At 42.1% G+C, this 26,703-nt stretch overlaps 1 protein-coding gene and 1 long non-coding RNA gene across 2 annotated transcripts in view; one reads left to right on the top strand and one right to left on the bottom strand.

Annotated features, from left to right (window-relative positions):
* Window positions 1-15,396, bottom strand: part of LOC139313085 (uncharacterized) — a 62,351-nt gene extending 46,955 nt beyond the window's left edge. The window contains exon 1 of the long non-coding RNA XR_011600071.1: window positions 15,193-15,396. This is a non-coding gene — a long non-coding RNA (uncharacterized lncRNA). The remainder of the gene's footprint in view (window positions 1-15,192) is intronic.
* On the top strand, window positions 14,052-19,147 carry ZFP36L1 (ZFP36 ring finger protein like 1). Its single transcript, XM_070938430.1, has 2 exons — window positions 14,052-14,420; window positions 16,541-19,147. Exons 1-2 carry the CDS (start codon window positions 14,364-14,366, stop codon window positions 17,495-17,497), a joined length of 1,014 nt encoding a protein of 337 aa, XP_070794531.1. The 5' UTR covers window positions 14,052-14,363; the 3' UTR covers window positions 17,498-19,147.
* Window positions 19,148-26,703: the final 7,556 nt, after the last annotated feature.

Here is a 26,703-nt window from a genome sequence, read left to right as displayed (position 1 = left end):
CGTTATTAAAGTTAAGGTTGTACAACACTTTAGATCTTATGTTTTAAAGCACACAGGAGCTACTGACAGCATCTTAAAACAGCCATGTCCTTCTCAGGAGCCTGAGAAAGCAGAAATCCTGGGAACGGATGCTTTAAAGTATACAGTATTTACATTTATGCATGCCCTGAAAGGACATAATTTCAGGACTTAATCCAGAGTATCCAGAGAGCACTCAAATGATTGATCTGATTATTTTATGATTATTCCTCACTGTTTAGTAGCTTGTTCCTTTTATTATCCTGAAAAATATAATTTAATTGTAACAAGAAGAGAAGTTCTGGTGACTGTGTCTACAGTGCATTCAAAAAGTATTCAAACCCAGTGGTGGGATTCAAATAATTTAACAACTGGTTCTCTGCCCTAATGACCGGCTGGGTGAGCGTGGCCAGGGTGTGTGACAGTGGCACTCGGCCTCCAACACCCCCCTGGGAACAAAAATGGACCACGAGGGGGACGCGCCCCCCCCGTGTCACATTTTGGGCCTAGGAGGCCTCCCTGAAGCCTCCTGGGAGCGAAAATGGGCTGCGGGGGAGTGTACCGCACACACACACTGCGGCCCGTTTTGGGCCCAGGAGGCCTCCCTGCACTTACCTGGGAGCCAAAATGAGGCACGTGGGGACTCCTGGAAAGAGTGGGGCAGGAACGGGCAGAAACAGCCAGCAATTTACTACTGGTTCGCCTGAACCGGCCCAAACCAGCTGAATCCCACCACTGTTCAAACCCTTCATTTTTGTCAATTGTGCAGCCTGATTCTAGTTGTTGAAATTCATTTAATCTACACTCAGTACATCAAAACAACAACGTGAAAACAGAATTTTAGAAATTTCTGTAAATTTGTTAAAAAGAAAAAAACTGAAATATCACATTGGTGTTAAAGTATTCAGACCCTTTGCAACACTTGAATTTAGCTCAGGTGACTCCCATTTCTCTTAATCGTTGCTGACATGTTTCTACACCTAGATTGGAGTCTACCTATGGTAAATTAAATTGATTGGATATGGTTTGAGAAGGCACACAGCTCTCTATAGAAGGTCTCACATCTGACAATGCGTACTGTAGCAGAGCAAAGCAGAGGTCAAAGGAACTGCCTACAGAGCTCAGAGACAGAATTATTGCAAGGCACAGATCTGGGGAAGGTTACAATAAAATTTCTGCTGCACTGAAGCTTCGTAAGAGCACAGTGGCCTCCATAATTCTCAAATGGAAGAAGCCAGGACTTTTCCAAAAGCTGGTCGCCTGGTCAAACTGACGGGGGTAAGAGCTTTAGTAAGAGAGGTGACCAAGAACCCGATGGTCACTTTGACCGAGCTCAAAAGATCCTGTGTGGAGATAGGACAGAGTTCCAGAAGAACAACCATCACTGCAGCCCTCCACCAATTTAGGCTTTATGGCAGAGTGCAGGGGTGGGTTCTAAATTTTTTTACTACCGGTTCTGTGGGCGTGGCTTATTTTGTGGGTGTGGCTTGGTGGTGGGGTAATGTGACTGGGTGGGCGTGGCCACCTTTTTTTTTTTTTTTTTACTTTTCAAAGCATTTCTTCTACAAACTTAAGAGGTTGCAGAAAAAAATGCTTTGAAAAGCCTCTGACGATCAGGCAACTCAGCTGGGATCGTCAGAGGCTTTTCAAAGCATTTTTTTTAACCACCTCTTCAGCTGAAGAGGTGGTAAAAAAAATGCTTTGAAAAGCCTCTGACGTTCCCAGCTGAGCCGCGGGATCATCAGAGGCTTTTTTTTTTTTTTTAACTTTTAAAAGCATTTTTTCGGCCGAAGAGGTTGTACAAAAAATGCTTTTAAAAGTAAAAAAAGATCAAGTATAAAGGTTAAAAAGTAAAGCCTTTAAAAGAAAAATGGGGAAGAATAAATTTGAAAATAGAGGGCACTATAGCAAAGCTAAATATATGGAATGTAAAATTTAAAGAAGCAGTAAAGATAACAAAGAAAATCACAATAAAATATAAATATTATCAAAACAGATACAGGAAGGAAATGGAAGAACTGAGGGAGGGAAGCCCCATAGAAAATTAAGTTAAATAAACATGAACAGAGAACAAAAATATGGTTTTGAAGCAAGACAAATTGAAAGGCCTACCAGAATAGTACCATCAACTCTTTGTATTAACATGGGGGGGGGGGGATTAACTGCCTTTAAGAAAATGGAGTTTGTTCTGTTGATATTTAACATGCATATTTAATGAAACTCTTTCCACAGGTGTGCCTGAAACAGATTCTCAGATATAAGTGTTTCTGAGAGGAGAAGTAAAACATGTTACTTAGAAGCCACATTCAACCAGATATAAGGAATTCTATTATGTTTAAGAAAACTGAAAATTCAAACTTGCTGGGTATTCAACTGGAAGGCTGTTGAAACAGAGCGGTTAAGTGTTGAAATTTTAAATGAGGCATCTCATTAATATGAATTATTCAGTCTTGCACAACAGACAATTTCAGAATAAAACCAGAAGTTAAAGTTAAGATTAATTAATGTTGGCATAATTCTGTTATAGAATCCCAACTTCAATAAATAATTAAAAATAACGCAAATAGTTTAAAAAACCAAACTGAAAAAAAAATGGAAAGATGCCATAAAGGATTTAATTATCTTGCCGATTATAAGATATTAAATCATTTTAAATGTCTGTCAGGTTCCACTCTGCAAAGTCAAGAAAAGTAATGTTAAGGCTGATGTCCTAATGATCAGTGACAGTACTATAAAATCTTCAAATTGTATCAGAAAGCTAGTGTGTTGTAGTGGTTAAAGGTTACCAGGTTGGGAACCAGGCGACTAAGTTTGCACTTTGGTAAAAGGGCAAAGAAGAGCAGCTAAGATGATTAAAGGCCTGGAGACTAAAACATATGAAGAAAAGTTTGGCTAGCCTAGAGAAAAGAAGGACTGAGGGAGAGGCTGCCACAAAGAGTCAATTTATTTTGAGAAGCACTATAGGGCAGGACAAGAAACAATGGATGGAAACTAACAAAGGAGAGAAGCAACCTAGAATTAAGGAGAAACTTCCTAACAGTGAGGACAATTAACCAGTGGAACAGCTTTCATTCAGAAGTTGTGGGTGCTTCATCACTGGAGGTTTTTAAGAAGAGACTGGACAGTCACTTGTCTGAAATGGTATAGGGCAGGGGTGTAAAACTCAAGGCCTGCGAGCCAGATCTGGCCCATGGGGTGCTTAAATCTGGCCTGTGGGGATGGCCTGGAAATATCAAAGGATCAGCCCGTTTTCAGCCTCCAGCAGCACTCTGCTAACCAAAAGTGGGCCCTGCGGAGGCTCCGCGAGGCCCGTTTTCACCCTCCACAGCCTCCTGCAGCACTCTGCCAGCCAAAAATGGGCCATGTGGAGGCTTCGCAAGATCCCTGTGCAGCCCGTTTTCGGACTCCCCATCCTCCAGCAGCACTCTGCCAGCCAAAAGTGGGCCACAAGGAGCCTCCATGTGGCCCGTTTTCGGTCAGCAGAGTGCTGCAGGAGGACTGGATTGGACTGTATTACAATTATGTGGCCTCAAGTAAGTGTCTGATCTGGATAGAAAACAAGCAACATCCTATGTTAATACTACAGTTTAATGCCAGATTTTACATACCGTAGGTCCATTTAAACTACAATCAACAATCTATAATTGACAGCCATTTCTATTTATTATCCTGGAAATTTACCTCTGCTGTTAGATCTTGTATTATCCTGTTATTTATGCTATTGTATTTTTATTATTAGTTGAATAATAAAAATACAATAGTAGAAAAAGCTTTTCTGCCTGGAAAAGCAATTTACTATTAAACAATGGGATATAAACTTAGAAATAAAAAGTTTAGTGGAGTATGAAGAATAAGTACTAAATGTTTGCCAGTAATATCTAGTAGAAGAGATAGGAAAATAGTTGTAGTAAAGAACTGTGGAAAGAAGGGAAGGGAAAAAATGCATCGAGCCTGTGTCAAACCCCCACCATGGCCACACCAACCCCCTGGCCTTCCGAGTTCAAACACAACCCTGATGTGGCCCTCAATGAAATCGAGTTTGACACTCCTGGTATAGGATCTCCTGCTTAAACAGGGGGCTGGAATAGAATAGTGGTCACCAACCGGTGGTCCGCGGACCACTGGTGGTAGAGAAAATTTTGGTGGTCCACAGAGAAATCTTGGTATTTTTGCATTTTTTTATATTGCACTCATCCTCAAGCTACAGCCCCTGGGCCTGATATGGCCCCCAAGAGCAATTAATCCAGCTTGTGTGCAGGAACACTGCCCACATCACCCCGCCCAACCCCACCCTTTGGCCAAGCGCAAACTTCACCTTGAGTATAGCGGTGCGAGCCACACGAGCTGGAACTGAAAGGTAAGACCAAAGACTTGCCTCACTCAGCTGAATGGCTGCCTGGGTGAGGAGGATCAGCCGCCTTTCGGGCCTACCTCTCTGCTTCTGTGAGGCCTCCGGGTGGAAGGCCCAAGAAAAAGTGCCCGGTCCAGGCACATAGCCTGGAAACCTCTTTTGTGTTCCTTCTCTCAAGAAGCTTGGTCAATCTGAGTGAAGGAAAACAAAAACGGGCAGAGTGATGGTGGCTTGCTGACGTTGGTGGGAAAATCGGTCCCATGACTGTAGAAGTCACAGGACTGGCCCATTGTTCATCCTGAAGCAGCTTCTCCACCTGGGTGCACTGGCCTGCAGGGGAGCTCCCTGCCTTCCGGCAGGCCAGTGCACTCGGGTGGAGGAGCTGCTCCGGGATGACCAACGGGCCAGTCCTGTGAGTGTGACTACTACAGCTTTCGAATATGGGACTGGCCAGGGTGGGGCTGGAAATCTCTGGTGGCACGTGCAATGTGCAACTTTGCAGGTGGTGCAATGTGCAAAAAGGAGCACAGCCCTCGCCAGCTGCCAGGGAGGGGGTGCACAAGCAGGCCAAAGTGGCAGTTGCTGAATGGTGCGAGAGCAAAGCCTACTTGCATTTGCATGGCATCAGCATTCTGCCTCCACTGCGGTATCAGCATTCTGCCTCCGCTGCAGTATATTTGCGCCAGCCATTGGCACCAAGACAGCCCTCGTTTCCTGCCGCTTGGGACTTGGAGCGGTAAACAGCGTCCGGGAAGCACTACAGCAGAGAGAAGCAGCCAGAGTTTGCTGTCCATTGCGGATGTTAGATCAGCCCTGCAAAATCTCATCTCTCAAGGAGCCAGGCCGAAGTTTCCCACGCCACTTCAGCGAGCGTTCCTCGAGACACGAGAGTTTGCACGGGGGCAATCTAGCATCTGCAATGGACAGCAAAGCTAAGGTTGATTCCGGCTGCTTCTCTCCGCTTACAGGCGGCCAAGCTAACTGCTTGGGACCGCATCCTATCCCTGGGAATCAAAGCGCTGAAGCATTAATTAAAATTATGAACTTGGTGGTCCGCGGGATTTAAAATTATGAACTTGGTGGTCCGAGGTCCAAAAGATTGGGGACCTTTGGAATAGAAGACCTCCAACATCCCTTCCAACCCTGTTTGATTGATTTTTAGTCCTATCGTAGGCATGAAGTCAGCTAGGAAATTTTGGGTGTTAGTTTCTCTCAACCCTAAGAAGAAGGCAGTAGCAAACCATGTCAAAAAAACTGCATTAGGCTATATTTTTGCTCTGCATAGGACACTTTCCCTTGGTCCAAATCCATCTGGGGAGAATTAATACAATAGGCTGGAACTAATGATGATGGCCAAATTGTTTTCATCTGTCCTTTCTTATGAAGCAACTAAGACTTCAGAGATGGCTATGACAAATGGTAGCTATTAATGGAAACATTAGAAGCCGCAGAATGCATACAACCATTTTTCCCTGAATTGGTGCCTTTCAGTTTCCACAATCACTATACTATCCTTTGCATTAGCTAGTAATTATGTAGACTGAAGTACATCAGGTGAGGGAAAAATAAACTCCTGGAGCAAACCATCCTGCAGACCATAAAAGCCAGAAATGCAGACACAAAACACTTCAAAAAGGTGTTACCTATAATGTGACACAAGCAGCACATTATTAAGCAAGAAAGAAGTAATAATATTTTCATTCAATTTACTTAATTTGAATGAAAATATTATTTCCTTCTTCAATTCCTTTGAATTTGAATTCAAAGTTGAATTCAAAGTTAATCAAAGTTAATTCAAAGTTGCATTCTTGTAAAACTAGAGAAACTATGGTCAACGTAAGGAAAGGCTCGCGCGCCCACAAGTTCGCCATCACAGCTCTAGATTGTAATTGTAGAATCTTGAAAAATTGACCATGCTTTTCTTGTCTCCCTCTTATTGCAGACCATGAAGGCAAAACAATCTTTTTAACATTTTGTTACGATCTTGTTTTTTTCTAGTTAAGCTCATCTTTTAATAATTGTTTCTCTTACATCTATATAGTTATTTTATTTTATAAATTATATAGTATAGATCTAAATGAAGTTAGGGAAATTTCTCCTGTTGATTCATTTTTAGATAAATTATATGTGTACGTTCTTTTAATATACCTTTTCAGATTGCTTACATAAATTTCAATTGTTCTAGGTCCGTGATGGCGAACCTATGACACATGTGCCGGAAGTGGCATGCAGAGCCATCTCTCCAGGCACCCTAGTGGTCGCCCATTGCTCTTCTGGGTTCTGGCACGCACGTGTGCCGGCCAGCTGGTCTTTGTGCATACATGCACGCCAGAAACCGGAATGACTGGCACGCATATGCATGCCGGAAACCAGCTCAGCTTCCCGGTGCACATGTGCGCTGGGGAACTGCTCTGCCCTGGTTTCCAGGGCTCCTGCATGTGCGTGCCAGGGAGCTCTTTTCCGGTTTCCAGTGCTTCCCCCTCCTGCGCGCGCGCTCCCATTTTGGTACTTGGTGCAGAAAAGGTTCGCCAACACTGGGCTAGACCAGGGTTGGGCAATTGTGGCTCTTTTACAATCTGTGGACTTCAATTCCCAGAATTCCTGAGACAGGAATTCTGGGAGTTGAAGTCCACAGGTTGTAAAAGAGCCACAATTGCCCAACCCTGGGCTAGACTATTAACTGTTCTTTCTCCCTGCTTTCATCAACATCCCCCTTATAAGCATACATAATCTAAATGAATAAAACCCATTTGAGTTATTTCTCTGTATATTGATAATGGTCCAGTACTTTGATTCAACTACATAGTGTGGGAGGTGCACATTAAGAAAAATTCATGTAGTTTTTCCAAGTATGTCACTGGCTGGGACATGACCATGGCATCAAAGTGCTGCTCTCCTTTCTGGTATCCTTGTGCCCCATTGCAGCCAAACCATCAATGTATGTTTGTTTCCTAATTGGCTGTTTCTGTCCACTCATTTCTCTAGCTGGCAAAGCATTTTAAATGTTGCAGCAAATTAAATTTTCTACCAAATCTTGAGTTCTAACTAGCACAATTCATGTTTAAAAGCAAGGAAACTTCATTTAAACATCTTACCGTATATAGTCATAAACTGTTGTGTTACTATTTCCACTGGAACATATGCCCCCCTTTCTGTTCTTTATTTGATCAATTAACCATTTTCCCTTGTGTATTTTGTGATGTGACCCTCATTTCAGTGCTTCGTTTATGGTTCAACCTCTCATATAAATCCCAATAGGTTAATTCCATGACCCATGGTTAATTTAAACATGGATAAGAATTCCATGTAAACATGGTCTGTTCATCTGCTATTGTGGAGAAATGACTCCAGAATTGCTTTGTAAAGGTGTGTCTTGGAATTATGTTCTAATCCTAAATGTTCTAATCCTGCTGCCCAAAATTGTTGCCACTTAATGCTGCCAAACAATTACTTTGCAAATTTTTGCAAATCTTAATTTATGAAGTGTTATCCACATAATACAGAAAATTGGTTCCCAAAAGAAACATATGATGCCCTTTACTTTTTCTTTCTTTTGTCTTTCAAAACACCTCTGCAGTTTCCATCACTATCTTCTTGTAACCACTGTAAACCTGTTTCAGAGTTTGGTTATACAGCTTGTCAGACCAACTTCTTCAGTTACTATCATTGCCCTTCCAATACTGCCTTCCACAGTATTTACCCTTTGAATTTAAAATCTTTATATAAAGTATTATGTAAAATTAGTAAACTGTTAAATGCTACACCTGCACTTTCCATTATCATGCAACAGAAGCCAACAGGGCTTCATTTGGATTATGAAGACAGAATTCTGCAATCTCTAAAACGTTGGCTCAGAGCATAAGAACTGGGAAAGATTCAATGTCAGTTTTCCTAAATGGTTGTTACTGGTATCAATTAGGTGGCTGTTTATTTATTTCATTTATATATTCACTGCAGTCTAAATCTTTACACCTGGGTTTTCCTGCTGTTGTAATGAATATAAGCCTGTGCAATTCCTCTGACCAGAGTTCTTCAGAATGTGCAAGAACACGTACAAAGAATCCGTTTTCAAACTGTTAAAGAAGGCCTTATCTTAAGAGTCTCATGTGGTTGCTTCGGAAGCTGTTTCCAGCTGCGTAATACATGTGTACTCATGCACAGCCACTCAGCTCTCCTTTTTTCTCAGCATGCAGAAAACACCCAGGGGCAGCTTCTGAAACAGCCACACGGTCCTGAAAAAAAGAGGTCCCCGAGATCTCTTTGCATGCTGGGAAAAGTGAAGCTGTACATGCACATACATGCAGACATCTGAAAAGAGCTTCCAGAGCAACCAAATAAGCCTTGGAAAAAAATGTGGCCACTTTATTAATCTGAAGAGATGCTTCGTATGCATTACTCCATGTTCCAAGTCAGTCTGTTGAAGGGCTTGCATTTATCATTTGTATACCTATGTATTTTATCCAAATGATATGTAATTTTATTTTCTATACAATTTGCCTCCTAGAAGTTTAGACAAATATATCATGCAATCATGAAAAATTATCACAATTTATTGCTGGAGGGGTGTGTGGGAGCTGAGTCTTATGGCTTGCCTACAGGCATTTTTCTAAACACCGTGGCATAAAGAAAAATGTTAAGAAGAGTTCTGGTTGCTTAGTATGCTATTGAAAGTCTTGCCAGAATTTTTGCCTTTTACATTTGTTTGATAAAAGCTCCCATAATTCCCAGCTAGAGCCTCCAGCTTCTGAGAAATTGGTGAGTCCTCTTACAATCAGCTGGCTTAAGAATCATGTTATGAAGTCATCTAATCTGTTCTTCTTTGAGATACTTTTGTATTATTCACAGGTGTTAAGTCAACAGAATTACAGCACATGGTTTTTCTATATTCTTCCAAAAATGACCAGGTTGACTCAGTACCTCCTGACATATTCGTAATGCTTGACTCACAGAAACATAGCAACATAAGAGAAATAGGCACTTTCCAGAGATACAGGATGCCCGAAACATGAATATTTAAAGAAGTCTAGTGAAAATCTAATCAGGCTGCATGCATCAGGTAGGTTTCTCTCTCTTTTGCATCATGCTGAATGAACAGATATTGGCTGGTTAAGTGGAAGTTAAAATCCAGAGAAGTGTTCTTTCTTCCCAAATTGTAACCCATCCCCAAATGGCATATTTTTCTTGGGTATGTCCTTCCAGCTGCATTAATTCTGAATCTTTTTCAATTAAGCTTCGATTTGACAACATCCTTTCTCATTACTGTGCACAGGACTTCCAAACACCCAACAGAATCAAAGTTTTTCATGACCAACTTTTCTCTTGTGGTTAAGAGAGTCTTTAAATGGCCCAGCACATTCCTTTGTACAAAATGCAAGTCAAAGCCCTGCCACAAACATTATCTTGGGAGAAATTCCTCAGGACCACCTCTGTTATTTTACTCAAGTTAGCAGGAAATATCTGCTGTATATATTACAAAGTAATCAGAGGCAGGACACTTACACAAGTACCTCTTGTCCCCCAATTTCATAGGCATCTGCAGATTTGGGGGCATGGAAAACAAAAAAAAATGAATCTCATCCATCTTGGGGTTTTATATCACCCTGTTCTGTAGTGGTTGCTCTACCCCTACATACATCGCTTCTCCCTCTTACTTACCTCCCCCTTATGGACACGCATGGAAGTTTCCTATATCAGTATTAGGGTAACCATAAGCCTCTGCCCCAGGATGTAGCTTCAACTTTTACAGAACATTCAAGCTATACACTATATTTTTTTCTGCCAATTTTTTTATTATTCTTGGGATTTTTTTTTTCCTTTTCTATGATCAATGGATATTCAGATTGCACCTTGTCACCTTTACACTTTCACCTCTGCAGGCAAATTCTTGGCCTGGAAAGGCCTATGTTTTAATGGCTGAACCTCCTCCAACTCTTAACTTTTCAGCTCTACATATTACTTTCTTGGGAACTCTTCAGAAACTCCACTCCTGTTGCTTTTGTAGTTGGGCTTCTGAGCTGGGACAGAGATAACTCATTGAAGCAGCTGACCATATTCTTTTACTAGTGCCTCTACTATGGGACCTGAGTATTGCAGAAATATTTTCGTTTAGTTTAGAAATATTCCTTGTTTACTCCAGCATGGCATATTGTAACTCCTGGACTCTCTTCTAAGGAAGCTTTTAAATTAAATTTTAAATGGGTTTTTTTGAAGTTAAGGTCATTGGAAATGCTTATCATTTTTGTGATATATGATTCATAATATGGAGATTCCAATGGATTCTGGCTCCTCATCAAATATTTAGGAGAGCCACACACTAAGAAGAGCCAGTTTGGTGCATGGAAGTGGTTAAGGCATCAGGTTAAAAACTGGGAGACCATGAGCTCTAGTCCTGCCTTAGACACAAAGCCAGCTGGGTAATCTTGGGCATGTCACACTCTCTCAGTTCTAGACAGAAAGCAATGTCTTTAACATTGTAAGCCATCCAGTCACCTGGTGGATAAGATGGGCAGCAAATAAATTAAATATAAATGGCAAACTACTTCTGAAATCTTCCTAAGAAAGATATAGGCCTTGGTCCAGGCAGTTTACAAGAGTCAAAAACTGATTTGCATACACATTCTACATCCTAAAGAAATCATAGGATTTTTACAAAGGGTTAAATTACTATAAAAGGAAAACATGGCTTGTGATAAATTACCAAATCAGTTTTTAAATATATAATCCAAGCAAAAATTTTAGAAGACATCATTTCCACTACTGAAATTATTTTCTCAAGATTTCTTAGAAACCATTCAAATTAGTCCCAAGTAACAGAAATTAGAAATCTTTCTGAACCAGTTCAGGTATCTCTGGAGCCAGCTTACTCTTGCAAATAACTATTCTCGTGGGATAACTACTGATGAAACTTACTAAAGCAGTCAAGCCTATTTCATATTTGTTACAAACTGCAAGCTTTATACCCAGGTCTATTGCTCCTATGCCAAAGTTATGCTTACTCTATCCAAGTCACAATTTGTTCTACAATTGAGATAGCTATACAGCTGTTGTTATTGTACAACCACAGTACCAACCCTTTTGTGACATTTACACTGCTGGGTATTATCATGTAGATACCAATAGTGCTTACTTCTGCATGAATGCTGTCAAGCTATGAACACTACTTAAGTGCTCCTGTGGGGGGCCACCAAGGAGTATTAAGCAGCTGAGGAAGGGGCTTGCAGAAGTGTTCATTTGTTGCCAAACTGAAACAAACAGGAAGGAAATCAGAAGGTGTATTTGATGACATTCCTGTCTTCACAGAACTGACATTTAACAGAATTCATGCTGTCTTGAAAGTTTATCACGTTTTAGAAATCAGTGTAGAACATTCTTACACAGAAGCAAGAGCCACTACATTCTGAGGGTGTATTTCTGAGCAAGCTTCTGTTTTTCTGTTAAGGTCTTTAAACAGAAATATTGTATCTGGACTGTAAAACTCTGGATGGCTGTATTTTCTGTATTTCTTCACAGCTAATTCTCATCTGGATTTTTACAGCTCAGGCATGATATATATTTCAAGGGTTGGGATACAAGCTTTAACTTTTCAAATTTTTGTTCTAGAAAATACACTTTTTTTCTTTACCAATGTTGTAAAGCAAAACATTTCGGCATTGTTGGTTCTGCTCATTTCCCAGTGTCACCAAAATAAGTCTGGCATCAGCTTTCCATTAGGCAGTACATTCCAAAAGAGAGGGATCACTTCTGAGTTTCTTTCTCATTTTCCGTAAATCTTTATTTGAAGGGTTTCCTCAGCACAAAGTTAAATTCAGTGTCCAGGTTCTCCTGCACCTGTTGAATAGTGTAAATATTGTCCAACATAACAAAAACTAAAAGTTAAATCATGTTCTTGCCATACGGAAAGGGGGAGACTGAAATTCGCAAAGGCTGACATCCTCTTTAAATTAACCAGTAAGAAGCAACCCGTTTTGAGACACTTTAATGGGGGAGAGGGTTCCCCCCCCCCGCACTTATACACTTGATAGAAAAGGGGAACGCTGCGGAGGGAAGGAAAAAAGGCAACGCCTAAGTATGCATCGAGGCAGTCGAATTAAAATCAAAGCAGAGATGCAAACCGGCCTAAGGCGGGAAGCTTTTGGGCGATGGAAAATGGAGATATAACCTGCATTATGTACACATGCTTCAGACATACCCGGGAGAGGGGGCGGAGAGAGGAAACCAAAATGGTGCGCTCGAGAGCGAGCGCGAAAATGCGGCTAGCAAGTGGCCTCATTACGCAGCGATGGAAACTGCACTCAGGGCGCCGCGTTTCCTAACAGGCCGAGAGCTCTGAAGTGTTGTGCCGCAATCGTCTGTGGAGGTGAGGCTTCAGTTGCGAGGTCACATGGAAAGAGGAAGGAAATATTACCAGCTCCGTTTCGGTCCACCACCCAGCCCTTTCTTCCACAACTTAAAAAGACTGCGGGGGAACGAATTCAAGTCGACAACGTCCTTCCCCTCCCAGATGCAAATCGCGGTGTCAAGTCACGTTCCGATGCATATGTCCCTTCCCCAGCTCGAATCGCGCCAAAAGTTAAGGAACAAAAAACTCCATTCGGTCGGGGAAAACTATCCGACATAATACTCAACTAAAAACAAGGAGGAGGGGAAGGCCAGAGATAAAAATGCAACCACTGGAAAGTCATTCAAATGAACACGAAAGCACTTTAAAAAAGAAAAAAGGAAGCGCCCTTTGCAGAAAAGCACGCTAGCAATGTGGCAATAGAAGAATCTCTGTAAAAACTGCACGGGGTGGGGTGGGGTGGGGTGGGGGAACACAAAAACTCCACAAGTCATTTTCCAGCGGGAATTTAGACAAAAATGGTTCGTGAAATTTTCTCGAAATCTTTCCTCCCAAACTTGACTGCAGTATTTTACAACATACACAAGCGTTTCTGGGGCCAGACTTTTTAAGAACTTATATTAATTAAAAAAAAGTTGCGAGGGGAGAGGGGAAACTTCGATTGAACTTTTAAATCTAGTGGCTTCTTCGTACCACGGTCGGCGCGAAGAAACTCATGCGAATTCCTTAATTGTTATGTTCTGAGCCTATCGAGATTTAATGAAGACCTCCCCTCCATCCTTGCTTTGACCACAACCTACTTCAGAGTAAACGCGTTTATAAAGTAAGCGCACAGCCGGCACCCATTCCTGCTTTGCTTACTCGGAAGCAAGTCCCGGGGGGATTCAGCTAGCCTTGGCTCCCTTAAAAGATGGGCGTCCGGTACCCCCGCCTTCGAGATGACTTGCACTATATCGATCCTGCAGTCACAAAAAAAACCCCAAATCCTCTCAGCGGCGGGGGGGGGGAAGTGAAAAGCGGCCAAACTTTGCCTGAGCCCTCGCGCCCGCTCACAAGCCCGAAGGAACCCTTGTAAAACTTCTCAAGGAAACAATCGATCCCGCCTTAAGTAGAGGAGGAGGGGAGCCGCCGCATCGGGTGCAGCGAATAGCGTCACATGTTACATTCAAGTCCCGACAAAAGAGGCTTAACTAGCCCTTCCTTCGCCGCCTAATTAGAGGTAACTTGTACAAACACTACTCTCTTCAAAACTTTTTTTCCCCCAAATTAAAAACAAGAGTTTCGAGGCCCTCCCCTTTCTTTCTTTCTTTCCACCCCCACCCCCTTTCCCCGTCCCCCCCGAAGGGCTTTCGGTAGGTTTGACCCCACTGGGTGATCCCCTCTTCCTTCGTCGTCGAGCTCCCTCCGCCTCTCTCATTTAAATGAAGTTAGAACTCCTCCCACGGCGTAAGAGCTGAAACTTTATAAATCGAGCTTTTTGGTAAGTTCTTCTGGAAGGAACGAGAAAGGGGAATTGTTGGAGCTGGAGGGGGCAAAAGGGAGTCCGTCCCAGGGAAACTGGAGGCTGTGCCTTTACAATACTGAATCATTTATTTTTCTGTTAAAAGAGTTACTCCAATTTTTTTTTCATTCCTCTTTTTACTACGGTAGTTGAAGATGTCTACAGCCCTCGTGTCTCCAACAATCTTCGACTTGAGTGAAGTTTTATGCAAAGTAAGTTAACCTCCCGCATTATCTTCTAAAACTTTTTAAATAAAGCTTTTGTTCAGATTGTTCCGGGAGAGTAAACAGGGTTTCTCTCGTTCTACATCTAATGCCCTCTTGCCTTTTCTTCCCCTCCCAAATTCAACAGTTTAAAAAAAAAAAAAAAAAGTTGGAGGGGATGTTAAAAACAGCATAAGATGTATTTTTGGCCTTAAAATCGCTCTGAGAGCTGAGAAGTTAGTTGGGAAAGTTGTCTCGTGAGCCCCAAGTCCTAGTTGAATTGCTGGAGCGCTAAGTCTTTCTGTGGGTGGGTGGGGAAGTGTTTTTTACATTTGACTTTGGGTAGTTCTGCTTGTTTTGCACGACTCTCCCTTGAATTATTTCGAGAATTTATTTCGAGATTTAAAAAATTGGACCTCTACTAGGACTTTTCAGTAACTTCGCCCCCCCCCTTTTTTCTTTTCTTTTTTTTTTTTAAACAAGTTTGGAATGGTTGCGCCATTCCACCCGAAAAGTTCGGAAAAGTTTTCCCATTAAAAAAAAAAAGTTGCATTGTGTGCGAAGCAGCAGATTTTGGTGGAAGCGTCCCCTTCATCCTAAATTCGGTACTTGGGATTAAGGCGTGTTTCCTCTCGGCCGCCCCCCCTCCCCCTTTCCTCCCCATGTGATGGAATGCAACAAAGCCTTTTGCAACCCTTTGCAGCCCATTTGTAGCTCGTGTTCTGGGATTCACGGGGTCGCTTTGTGTCCTGCTTTGGAAAAGTTTGCTGGGATTACTTACTCGGCTGCACACCACGTTTGTTCGGGGTGGAGAAAGATGGCTGTTGCCACGAATTTCCCGCAAGCTTGGTGCGCCGCTGCTTCACGCTTACGGTCTCGGCTTGCTGGAAAGGGAACTCGAGCCGTGCGTGATGGGCGACGGGAAGGTAGGGGGGGGAGGGAGGGAGGTTCTGGCTTTCAGGCTTTTGCAAAATACCGTTTACAGGCTAGGCACCCCGCCCCCTCCCGCCTCCCCGGTTTCTGCCTTGCTTACTTAGCTCGCTTTTTCTGCAGTTTGCTTTTCTTATCTCTCGGCCCACTCATGTGGCTACGCTTTTCTCGTTCTCGCTAGCTTATCTTTGTTTAGCCGAAGTCGCTGGGTGTATGCATTTCTTAAAGTTTGTGAAGAGTTGTTGATTGCTTTAGTGCGTAAGGCAGTGGGAAGAAAAGCCAGTGACTTCCTCAATTTTTGAGAAACGGATTCCACAACTTGGGCTTCTGCCTCCTTGGCTGTTGCTAACCGCTTGCAAAAGTGAGCCGCGTGGGAGTTGTTCTCCATTTGGTTTCCCTCTTTTTTGCTAAATGTTTATAATATAAACACAAAATCACTTTCGAAATAAAGTGTTTTAGATTGAGGTCACATGTACCCAAACTAATTGCTTGAACTTTCTAAAGATCCCTCTGTTAGGGTCAGAAAACTAACTGGAAAGGAATATTTAGAGATATGAAGTCATGTATGAATCACATGAAATGTAATTTCTTTGCACAAAGGGAGGTGGCACAATGATACTAATTGAGAAATTTTAACTAACAGCTATCCCAAAGCTCACATCTTGTTATAAAAAACTGGCGTAGGCCCTCCTCACCAAGAATTAAATTTTGGGTTCCTGAAAAAATAGACTTGAAAGTATTAGTGGAAAAGATCTGGTTCTTCCTCTCTAGAGATTTGGGGAGGAATTGTGTTAAAATGAGGTTCGGCTCTTGTGCATAAATTAAGGAAGTCTACAGCCAGTATTCAGGAAAAGTACTAGGGTATAATGGTCAGATTATGGTTGATACTTCTTCCTATTGTATGGTGAGACACCTTTGTGTAGGACAAATCAAAATGTGTTTCATTGATACAGTAAATATGAACCTGTGGGAAAGCCATTGAAAATCTGAGGAGTTTGCTACTTCATGGCTTGTGATTAGTGGTGTGTGCTTCCTACAGTTTGACCTGTCTGGTAGAGAAGAGAGCTTTAGTCATTTTACTGTTGGCAAATCAGTTGTGCAGCTGTGGAAAACGGGTAGTAGAATGGTCAGGTTTAAGGGCATAAACAAGTCAAGCTGAAAGCTGGATTGCTGACTGCTTTTTTACTTCCTCCTTCCAGAGTAACAAGATGCTGAATTACGGCCCCTCTGCTGCTGGAGGGTGTCTTTTGGACAGGAAGGCCGTAGGAACTCCGGCTGGCGGGGGTTTCCCCAGGAGGCATTCTGTCACCCTGCCCAATTCTAAGTTTCATCAGACCCATCTCCTAAATGGCCTTAAGGGAGAGCCAGGCCCAGCCTTGGGGCCCAGGGAGAACCGCTTTCGAGACCGCTCCTTCTCCGAAGGTGGAGAGCGCCTGCTTCAGCAAAAGCAGCCTGGTGGGCAAGTCAACTCAAGCCGTTACAAGACAGAGCTCTGCCGCCCGTTTGAGGAGAATGGGACCTGCAAATACGGAGACAAGTGCCAGTTTGCTCACGGCATCCATGAGCTGCGAAGTTTGACCCGCCATCCCAAGTACAAGACGGAGCTCTGTCGCACTTTCCATACCATTGGCTTCTGCCCTTATGGGCCTCGCTGTCATTTCATCCACAATGCTGAGGAGCGCCGGGCTGTAGCTGGTGGCGGTCGAGAGCCTGTGATTGCTGAAAGACCCCGCCTCCAACACAGTTTCAGCTTTGCTGGCTTCCCAAGTGCTATTGCTGCCAATGGGCTGCTGGACAGCCCCACCTCAATAACCCCTCCGCCCATCATAAGTGCTGATGACCTCCTGAGTTCTCCTACTCTGCCTGACTGTGCCAGCAATCCATTCACCTTCTCCAGCCAGGAGCTGACCAATCTCTTTGCTCCTAGTATGGGGATGCAGGTGTCTGGGGGGGGCTCACCCACTGCTTTCCTTCTTAGACCCATGTCTGAGTCCCCAAATATGTTTGACTCTCCTCCGAGTCCACAGGGCTCCCTCTCTGACCAGGAAGGTTATCTGAGCAGCTCTAGCAGCAGCCACAGTGGCTCGGATTCGCCTCTCCTGGACACCTCAAGACGTCTTCCCATCTTCAGCAGACTGTCCATCTCTGATGAATAATCTGGTATTGCCTTTTGGCCTCTTCCCACATGTATTACAATGTTAAGCTTGTAGCTCCCTTCCTCTCCTAAATCTCCCTTAGCATCTTTGGGTTTGATGTTAACTCCAAGGCTGTCCACCTGCCTAGAGTCCAGACACTGGCTGAAACCGCAAGTGCCAAATTACAAAAAAAAAGTGATAACGTTTACAAGTGTAGTGCCTTTTAATATGTTCACTGTGACTATATTACCTCTCCAGCTGCAGAGGGCACCAGCAGCATCTATAGAGCTCTGCATTTCCAGATGTGCAGGAGGAATATCTAGAACTAACAACTCCTGTAATGAGCAGTAGTTCAGATGCGGAAACCTCTTCCCTTTGTCTTCCCTTCCTTTGCCTGTGTTCAGTAGACACATGGCAGGTGGACATCTGTTAACATCCAGCCCCTTCCACATTTTATAAAGGCTTGTTGCCTGAATCAACTCAGGTCAGCCAGAAGAACAGCTAAGAATGGACAGTTCACTCTAACATGCGTGGGACTTGGTAAATGGAGAGTTAAGCCAGATGGACATTGAACGACTTGCTTTTGGTGCTACAGGTTCTCCGCATGTACATGTGACATCTTGACAAAAAGTGGGGAGGGGGAGGGGTATCTAACGGTGTTCATTCCACACTTGCAAGTTCAGTGTAAACAAAGTTCCAGTAGTCATAGCTTTAATGGTTTTGCTCTAGAGTACAATAGACCTATCCATAGAGCACTCACGCCAAGCTTTTTATTTTTTTTTTTTCCTGGGTTTTTAATTTTGTATAACTTCAGAAATTGGAGAGCAAATTTTGCTTGTCACTGCACAACAATATAAAGCTTATTTAACTTATCAAAACGTATTTATTGCTGAAACCTATGCTTTTTTGTTAATTTTGTTCATATTTATCTGGATGATGAATTCATAGAATATATTCTTTTATGTTTAAATTATGATCTTCCATATTAATCTTAAGATTGTGAAGTCTTTTTCTTTTCCCCCTCCCCCACAGTTTAATATATTATACTACAATGACATTTTTGTAACTTTACACTTTTTTGGTTATTTTATTTTTAAAAAATGAAAATTTAATTTAAAAAATGCAACAACTGTGTTCGGATTATTTATTTTAGATCGTTCCCCTTTTTGTGTCAGACTGCAAATTGAGTTTCATGTGCTTCTTTGACTTCCTTTGCCCAACAAGGCCTCTCCCAGGTGGAGTGAAATTCTGCCCATACTGATGTCATTGGAGAATTTTGTCAAGTGACTTCAGTAGAATGCGGATTTCACTGCTGGCCTCTAGAATGTATAAGCATAAGCTGTGCTGTGAGACGATGAAAAGGAAGATTTTTGCTTCCTTTTTTTGTAAGTATTTAAAGGAAAAAAAAATTACCCTTTGGTTTCAAGTGCCTGTCTAAAGACATTCCAAATGTAGTTTGTCTTTGCATTTCTGTATTCCAAGAATGGAGTGTTTCCTCTTTTAAAGGTAAACATTACTGGCACAAAGAACACATTGAATGTAATTTTTCCCATTACTGTTCACTACATTGCTTTTTCTTTCCTTTTTCCTTTGTGTGAGTTTATTTAAGAGAATCTTTTGTAACGACTGTTTGCAGTTTAAATCAATAAATCCCAAGTGTTTTTTCAAGAATTGACAGCGAAACTTGTTTTACTTGCAAAAAAGGTAAAAGGAAGCTCCTGAGAATGAGATACTACTTTGCCAAATCCTCTTAACATCAGATTTGCACAAGTTTTTAAGAAAGCTGATGTCCCAAACATCTACATGAAAATAAGCCAAGCTAATGTTATCATTGGTTTTTACTTCTGTTTGTAGACAAACACTATTTTAATATAGGAAATTATTTAATACCTAAAATAATTCTTAATTCAGCAGATGGGATTCCTGCTTTCAAAGCAAATTATACCAGGTGAGAAAATACAGAAGGTGGTACTTTAAGGGCCAGATAGTTTCTCTCCAATGGAAAAGATTGAATGGCTTGCTTCCTAATCCAAACCTTATCTCATGCTTCCAGGAATTGTTGATAGTATGTGACTGTTTTAATTTGCTTTCTTCTCAAACCAAATCCCCCATAACCTTGGAGTCATCCCCATCTTTTATTTTTCCATTTTGCCAAGTTGAATGACTACATACACAGCCTGGATGAAAAATTATCCTAAATAGTTAAGGAAATCCTCTCCTCCTGTAAACCATATTTCATGGGCACACATATTTCTAAATAATGGTGTTCCTGTAAGTCTGGGATTTATTATTTCCAGTTGTACAATGGCACAGCTCTTATCCAAAAGAAGAAGGGGGGGAAAAAAGGCAAGCTTCAAAACTGTTAAAAGAGAACATTAGGCAGATTGCTTGTGCACTTGACTTTCTTAGAAATGTAGAAGAGGCTGTTGCATTTTTATTTTTATTTTTATTTTTTGAGCTGTATCCTGATTTTCATTCAGGAACTCGGCCTGTCTAAGCACTCGTTCCAGTTTTTCCCCCAATACATACAAGGTAGGTTGGGATAAGTGAGCTTCCATAGCTGAAAGTGGTTTTGAACTTGGGTTCCCCAGGCTCCATCAGAATCCTGTTACCTTCAATATGCAGACAAGCAGGAAAAGAAAAGAAATCAGACACAATGTTAATGTTTCATAAAGTAATTGGTGCAATTTTTTTAAAGTGCATCTAAAAATGAAACTAGTTCTGAACTGATAAAAGTATTTGCTGTAATAAGCCCCTTTAAAAATCTAGGCTGCGTAGTTCCTTCTGATAATTAAGCCTCTTTAACAATAGGACTGAATGCATTTGGTCATGCACTCCGCCCCCTGGTCATCTACTTCACTTGTGTGTGAATTAAGTTAATTCACATTCAAATTACATCATACACTCTGATGTAAGGAATGAAATGCAGGGTGGATCAAGATCTACCGTATTGGATTTGGGCCAGTTTGTGCATTTCCCCAATCCACATGCTCAGATGTGGGCTGATACCTGGTGAGAGAACATTGCAATTTGTTTCTATATACATTAACACAATAATGGGATGAAATATCTGATATTTTCAAAAAATTGACCAACAAATCCATCTATTGGCCTTGCAGTTCAAACTTTGCAGTCCAGATTCCACCAGGAAAGGAAAAATCTGTTTGGTGTGGGCTTTGACACAAATCTTAAAAGACCCGCTCAGAAAAAACGGTGGTACTGGGGAGATGGTACAGAGGTGAACAGGAGATGCGGTATGTGAATAATTTAGGGATAGCTGAAGGAAATGGAAAACGTGCAAATAACAGGTAAGGATGATCTATAACTGTGATGGCGAACCTATGGCACGTGTGCCACAGGTGGCATGCGGAGCCATATCGGTGGCCACGCGAGCTCAGCTCCGGCATGCATGTGCATGCTGGTCAGCTGTTTTTCGGGCTCTTTCGGCCCACTGTAAGTCAGGAAAAAGGCTGTTTCCAGCCTCCGGAGGGCCTCCAGGGGAGTGGGGAAGGCCATTTTTGCCCTCCCCAGGCTCCTAGAAAGGCTCTGGAGCCTGGGGAGAGCGAAAAACGGGCCTACCTTGCCATCGCATGCCCAAAGTGGGGAGAGGGGGGGGTCGCACAAATGTGCGGGGGGCAGGGCGCATAGAATTATAGGTGTGGGCACGCACGTGAGCGACCCCCCGCACTCTCCCCACTTTTGGCACGTAATGGCAGAAAGGTTAGTCATCACTGACCTATAGGTCATGAATGTATCATTGAATTATTATGAGTTAGGTAAAGAAGCAATGTGTGAGCTGTGACTTCCACAACAGTTGCAATATATGGCCTGATAGGAGCAGTCATTTCTCATCTGGTATTGCCCAAGCACGTTGAAATTTCAATTTCTAGAATTTCCAATTATCATACAACGTGAAGGCCAATGTATTTGGTGACCCACTCTACAAAGAGATTATTTAGAGTTGAGAAGTGGTACCTAAACAGCTAACTGAATCTCCTTTGGCTTCAGAAAGAATGCTTGAGTGGGTGGCAAACAAGCCTTTTATGAAAAAAATTCTATAATGATCTTTCAGGAGGAGGGATATGTCTTGTAAGTAAATAGGTTTACAATAATACCATTTATGTGGCAAGGAGATAAAATCAATTCTGAGTAAGCTTTTTATCATGGCAAGGTGCAAATAACCAATAAAACCAATTGGGAAATCTGTTACTACAGGTAGCCTCGACTTACAACAGTTCATTTAGTGACCATTCAAAGTTACAACATCACTGAAAAAAGTGACTTATGACCATTTTTCATACTTATGATCATTGCAGCATCCTTTTGGTCACCTGATCAAAATCTGGACACTTGGTGACTGGCATGCATTTATGATGATTGCAGTGTCCCGGGGTCATGTGATCAGCTTTTGCTACCTTCTGACAAGCGAAGTTAATGGGTAAACCAGACTCATTTAACAACCGTATTACTAACTTAACAGTTGCAATGATTCACTTAACAACTGTGGCAAGAGAGGTCGTAAAATGGGGCAAAACTCACTTAACAAATGTCTTGTTTAGCAACATACATTTTGGTCTTGATTGCAATCGTAAGTCAAGGACTACCTTTATACAGTAGTTTCAGCACTCAGTTGAGATAAAAGTTGGGCGTAGAAGAAAGGTACAAAGTATATACTTATTTATTCATTTTCTACACCACCTGACTCCCAATGATAGAATTTAAATCTGCTTGTGTTTCAATCCCTTACTAGAAGCTTCAGGCCTCAGGATGAAAAAGTAAGCCAATGCCCTTACTTAAAACTTCTCCTTGCAAGTAATTTCTAAAGGAAATGATGAGATAACAAAAGCATATTGACTGTTTGCAACACATTAACCTACCACAGGGGTGTCAATATTGTGACTTTTATCCCTTTTGCTAAAATGAGGGTAAGCATGGCCAACATGTGACACATCTGGTCCGCGGGCCACAAGTTTGACACATCCCTGATCTACCAGATCAGTTTCTTTTGCTCCTGAATCTGACTCTTTTTAAAAAAATCTACAACGTTGTGCTTGAGTGATAAGCATGCTTTACAAAGAACATATTTTTCTTAATGAAGGTTGTGCTTTAGTAATTACTGCATCATTAGATATGAGATGGGCAGCAAATAAAATTTCATAAATAATAATACTGCACCAAATTGAGTAGGAAACAACTTCTTGTTTAGCTTCGCTGGAGAAAGCTTTTTTTAAACTGCCATCTTGTAAGGATAATTTGACTGCAGTATATTCACATGCAAGGAGAATCTGTTAAGCTAGAACAGAAAAAGACTCAGCTATATTTGCCTATTAACATGTAGAGCTTTAGTCCAGGAAGAATACAAACTGTCACCATTTGTCTGAAATGTATAGGGCAATGATGGCTAACCTTTTCTGGACCAAGTGCCCAAAGCATACGCGGCCCCCCCACGTATGCGCGACAGAGACCCAAAGACCAGCTGGCTGGTGGGAGGTTGGGCGCGCATGCCCAGCGGAGCTGAACTGGGGTGATGGCTCGCGTGCCATCAGAGAGGGTGCTGCGTGCCACCTCTGGCACATGTGCCATAAGTTCGCCATCATGGGTATAGGGCAATGATGGCTAACCTTTTTTCCATCGCGTGCCAGGAGCGGGGGGGGCACGCGCACACGTGCCCACACCCATAATTTTATGCTCCCTGCCCCCGCGCATGCATGCGCAACCCTTCCCTTTTCCCCCTGCTCCTGGCATGCAATGGCCTGGTAGGCCCGTTTTTCTCTCTCATCAGGCTCCAGAGTCTGGGGAGGGTGAAAACGTCCTTCCCCACCCCCCAGAGGTCCTCCAGAGACCGGAAACGGACTGTTTGCCAACTTCCAGTGGGCCCAAAAGGCCCGAAAATCAGCTGGCCGGAGCTGAGTTCACATGCTCACTGATATGGCTACGCGTACCACAGGTTCGCCATCATGGGTATAGGGTCTCCTGCCTGAGCAGGAGGTTGGACTAGAAAACCTCCAAGGTCCCAACTCTGTTATACTATTCTATCGTTGGAAATCAGTGGCATGACTTTGGCCAGCCTTAGTGTTTTATAATTTGCTGCTGGCTGTTTCTAAAAAATGGATATAGCCATGATGTGCAAGTTGAAGCTGGAGTTTTCTGTTGTTACGTTTTGTTTTGGGTTTTGTGGAAAGGTGGGGGAGGGTATTGACCTGTTTTCTATTTTTTTTTTCCTATATCTTTTGGCAAAAAACAATTGCTAAACCTAATTTTGTCCTGTTGCACAGCCTTTTTGTATGCTTCTTTTTTCAAAATGGTAGGAGGTCTTGTTTTCAATTAGTAGTGTCAGTGAGAAGAAGTTCTAAAAGGCTCAGAAACCATGTTTAGGAGTTACAGAGTGCCCAACCCTCTCCTAAATGAATACTGATGAAGGAAAATAGGGTTCTTGATTTATACTCTTTCCATTAAACTAAAGAGGCTAGGAAGGAAACCACTGCAGCGTTTAAATACCACCAAGGTGATTATAGAACACAATTCTGCAACAACAGAGGAAACAGGAGTGTGGGCCAGTTGCTTTCAGACAAAATGTGGTTTATTACATTTCCTCATAGTTATAACAGAATTCCTATTTGCTCTCACCGTTTTATAAGCTAGCCTGGGCTGCACTGAATTGATTGCACTGCAAATGTTTTGAATACCACTGTTCCATCTGCATATTTCCCCCCATCTTTTGACACTTAAATTTTTAGGACCTGTCAGAGACTTGGAAAAAGTTTCCTTTAGGATTAAGGCTTTATAGGAATGGTGAGGCACAGAAGAGCTTTTGCTCCTTTAATGGCTGCCAGAAATTAATCTTTAAAAAAAATAGTTTCATTTTGTTTCCACTGCCCTCGCCCTCTTGCTCAATACGCAGAAGTGAAACCTCCGCTTAACTGCCTCCAGATTTTTCAACCGCCTTCAACATCTGGCTACTATCTTCAGAAAAGTCTTGAGGACCAGAGGCTACCATCTGGCATTTCCTTACTTTGCTTAAATGCTGGGAAAATAATTGGAACGGCTCAAGTCAATTAAAGCAAACAAGGAAATCTATCAAAATCTCTAGGCATCAAGAGGATTGATTGTAGATGCTTTATGATAAACATTCTCTGGTTTGTTTTTTCCTATGCTAGGTTTAATTGTGTGCCTAATACATTGGCAGCTTCATTCCACATTCTTCTGCAGTGATGCAAGAGTAGTCACGATTACTTCGTACTGGGAACTTAAAGCTAGTCAAAGCTCAAGGTTTTTATTTTTTTTTTCCTGCTGGGCTGCCTGCATTTACCCCAAGCATGCTTTGCCCTTCAGCTATACTACCACCAGACAAACAAGATACAAATCAAAGTTTTGCTAGCATTTCTTTTTCACAACCAACCATTTGTTCTACTCCTAGAAGGGCATTGAACAGGTCTGTGCATACTGTTTCTAATTCACGTTGCTCCACCTTTCTGTGTGTTTCCTAGCCTTATGCAAACCTTGAGTACTGTTGAAGTCTTTGGAGAAAGGCAGGTGGAAGCAAGCCCCTCTCAACATTGATTAAAGTGTCAAAAGGTATGCAATGACTCAGCAGCAGGCCTAGGATAGCAGTTCTGTCCATTGCTCTGCTACATCCCTCCTCCGTGACATCCGGCGTCATCTCATCAACAGGAAATATTTCTTCTGAACGTTCTGGATGATTAGAATGAATAAATACTGAAGCTGATTCACCGAGCAATGCTATAAAACTGAGGCCCTTGAAACAGTGAGCATATTACACATACAGTTTCTGGAGGGGAAAAGGGAATAAAAGAAATACCAGCTATCAAAGCTTTGTTTGCTTTAAGGAGCCCATGTAAGCAGATGGAAGTTAGTTAGTCATTTTCAGCCATTGGGGGTGGGTGGGTAGAAGCTTAGTTTATTTGTATTAAGCAACAGTGCTCTTATTATGCTAAAGTTTGCCTCTGAAAAACAGTTGAACTCTGCACATAGAGTTGGCAGTGCCAACCATCTGAAAGGCATTGCATTTACTTTCTATTAATGCAGTAGACTACAGCTATGTTTAGTAGACCAGGGAACCATAAAGTAAGCGTGTGAGCAATGAAGTGGAATTATGCATTCATTGAAGGTTGCCTAGATAACTAACTCTGTCTCAAGCCCTCATCTCTCTGTGATGCGGGATAATATACTACAATCAAGCATTTGGATCCAAGGGTTGCTGAAATAATGTAGGTGTAGCAATACTGAAGTTTGTTATGGGAGTCCCATCATGCGATAACATTTCCAGGACAATTAATAAGAAAGAAGCAGTCGGTATAAGACAATGTAAATTAAAATGTAAGAAACCTTATATTTTATTTTATCTGAAAAGTTGGGCCTTAGTGCCAAAAGTAGTAAGTCATCAATCAACCTTTCTGGGAAGAGAATTCAACAGCTGTGATGCCCCACTACAGCAAAGACTCTGGCAGCTCCTGATGAAGATCTTAATGTATGGATAGGGCAGGGAGTTCTTATTTAAGTATTAAATATTTAATTACTTTATGCTGTAATTAAGAGCCATGGTGGCACAGTGATTATAATGCAGTATTGCTGGCTAACTACCGACTGCCAGCAGTTCTATCCTGAACGGCTCAAGATTGACTCAGCTTTCCATCCTGAGGTCAGTAAAATGAGGACCCAAACTGTTGGGGGCAATAATGCTGACTCTGCAAACCACTCAGAGAATGCTGTAAAGCACTACGGAGTAGTATATAAGTCTTAAGTGCTATTGCTACTGTTAGCATTTATTTTGCTGATTGACAAATCTATAAAAGTGGACGGTACAGTGCCCATTGGTGTTATTGTACCGGTGAGACCTCCTTGACACCTACCAACTTTCCTGCCTACCCAATATTTTTAAAACATTATTGTCAAAGGGCTAGTATACTTCCAAGTGCCAATCTCCAGCATCGTTCTTTGTTTTGTAGGCATTCTTGGAAAATACACACAGTCTGCTATAGTTGTTGTTTGGCATTGCCATCCAAATAGCATCTCCTTTGGAAGATTCCTGTTGTTGTTCCTGGTCATTTTAGGCAAGAACAATCCCAAGTCTGGCTTATATTGAATCTGGGAAACATGGAAGTCCCAAATCAAACTATTACCTTACCTGATACCTTACAATTTCTGAACTTCCTTTTTCAAGGCGGCTTACAGCTAAGAAATTGTCAAACAAAGTACTTTACCCAAGT

The sequence above is a fragment of the Pituophis catenifer genome, unplaced genomic scaffold (genome assembly GCF_029215685.1).
Source record: "Pituophis catenifer annectens isolate HBS135680 unplaced genomic scaffold, rPitCat1.0.hap2 SCAF_1, whole genome shotgun sequence".
In the NCBI taxonomy this organism is placed as follows: Eukaryota; Metazoa; Chordata; class Lepidosauria; order Squamata; family Colubridae; genus Pituophis; species Pituophis catenifer.
This window is presented reverse-complemented; position numbering and strand designations above follow the sequence as displayed.

Excerpts from the sequence above, each read along its gene's own strand:
- ZFP36L1 (XM_070938430.1), top strand. The coding sequence starts at position 14,364 with ATGTCTACAGCCCTCGTGTCTCCAACAATCTTCGACTTGAGTGAAGTT. Across the intron at positions 14,421-16,540 it reads TGAGTGAAGTTTTATGCAAA|AGTAACAAGATGCTGAATTA; the intron begins GTAAGTTAACCT and ends TCCTCCTTCCAG.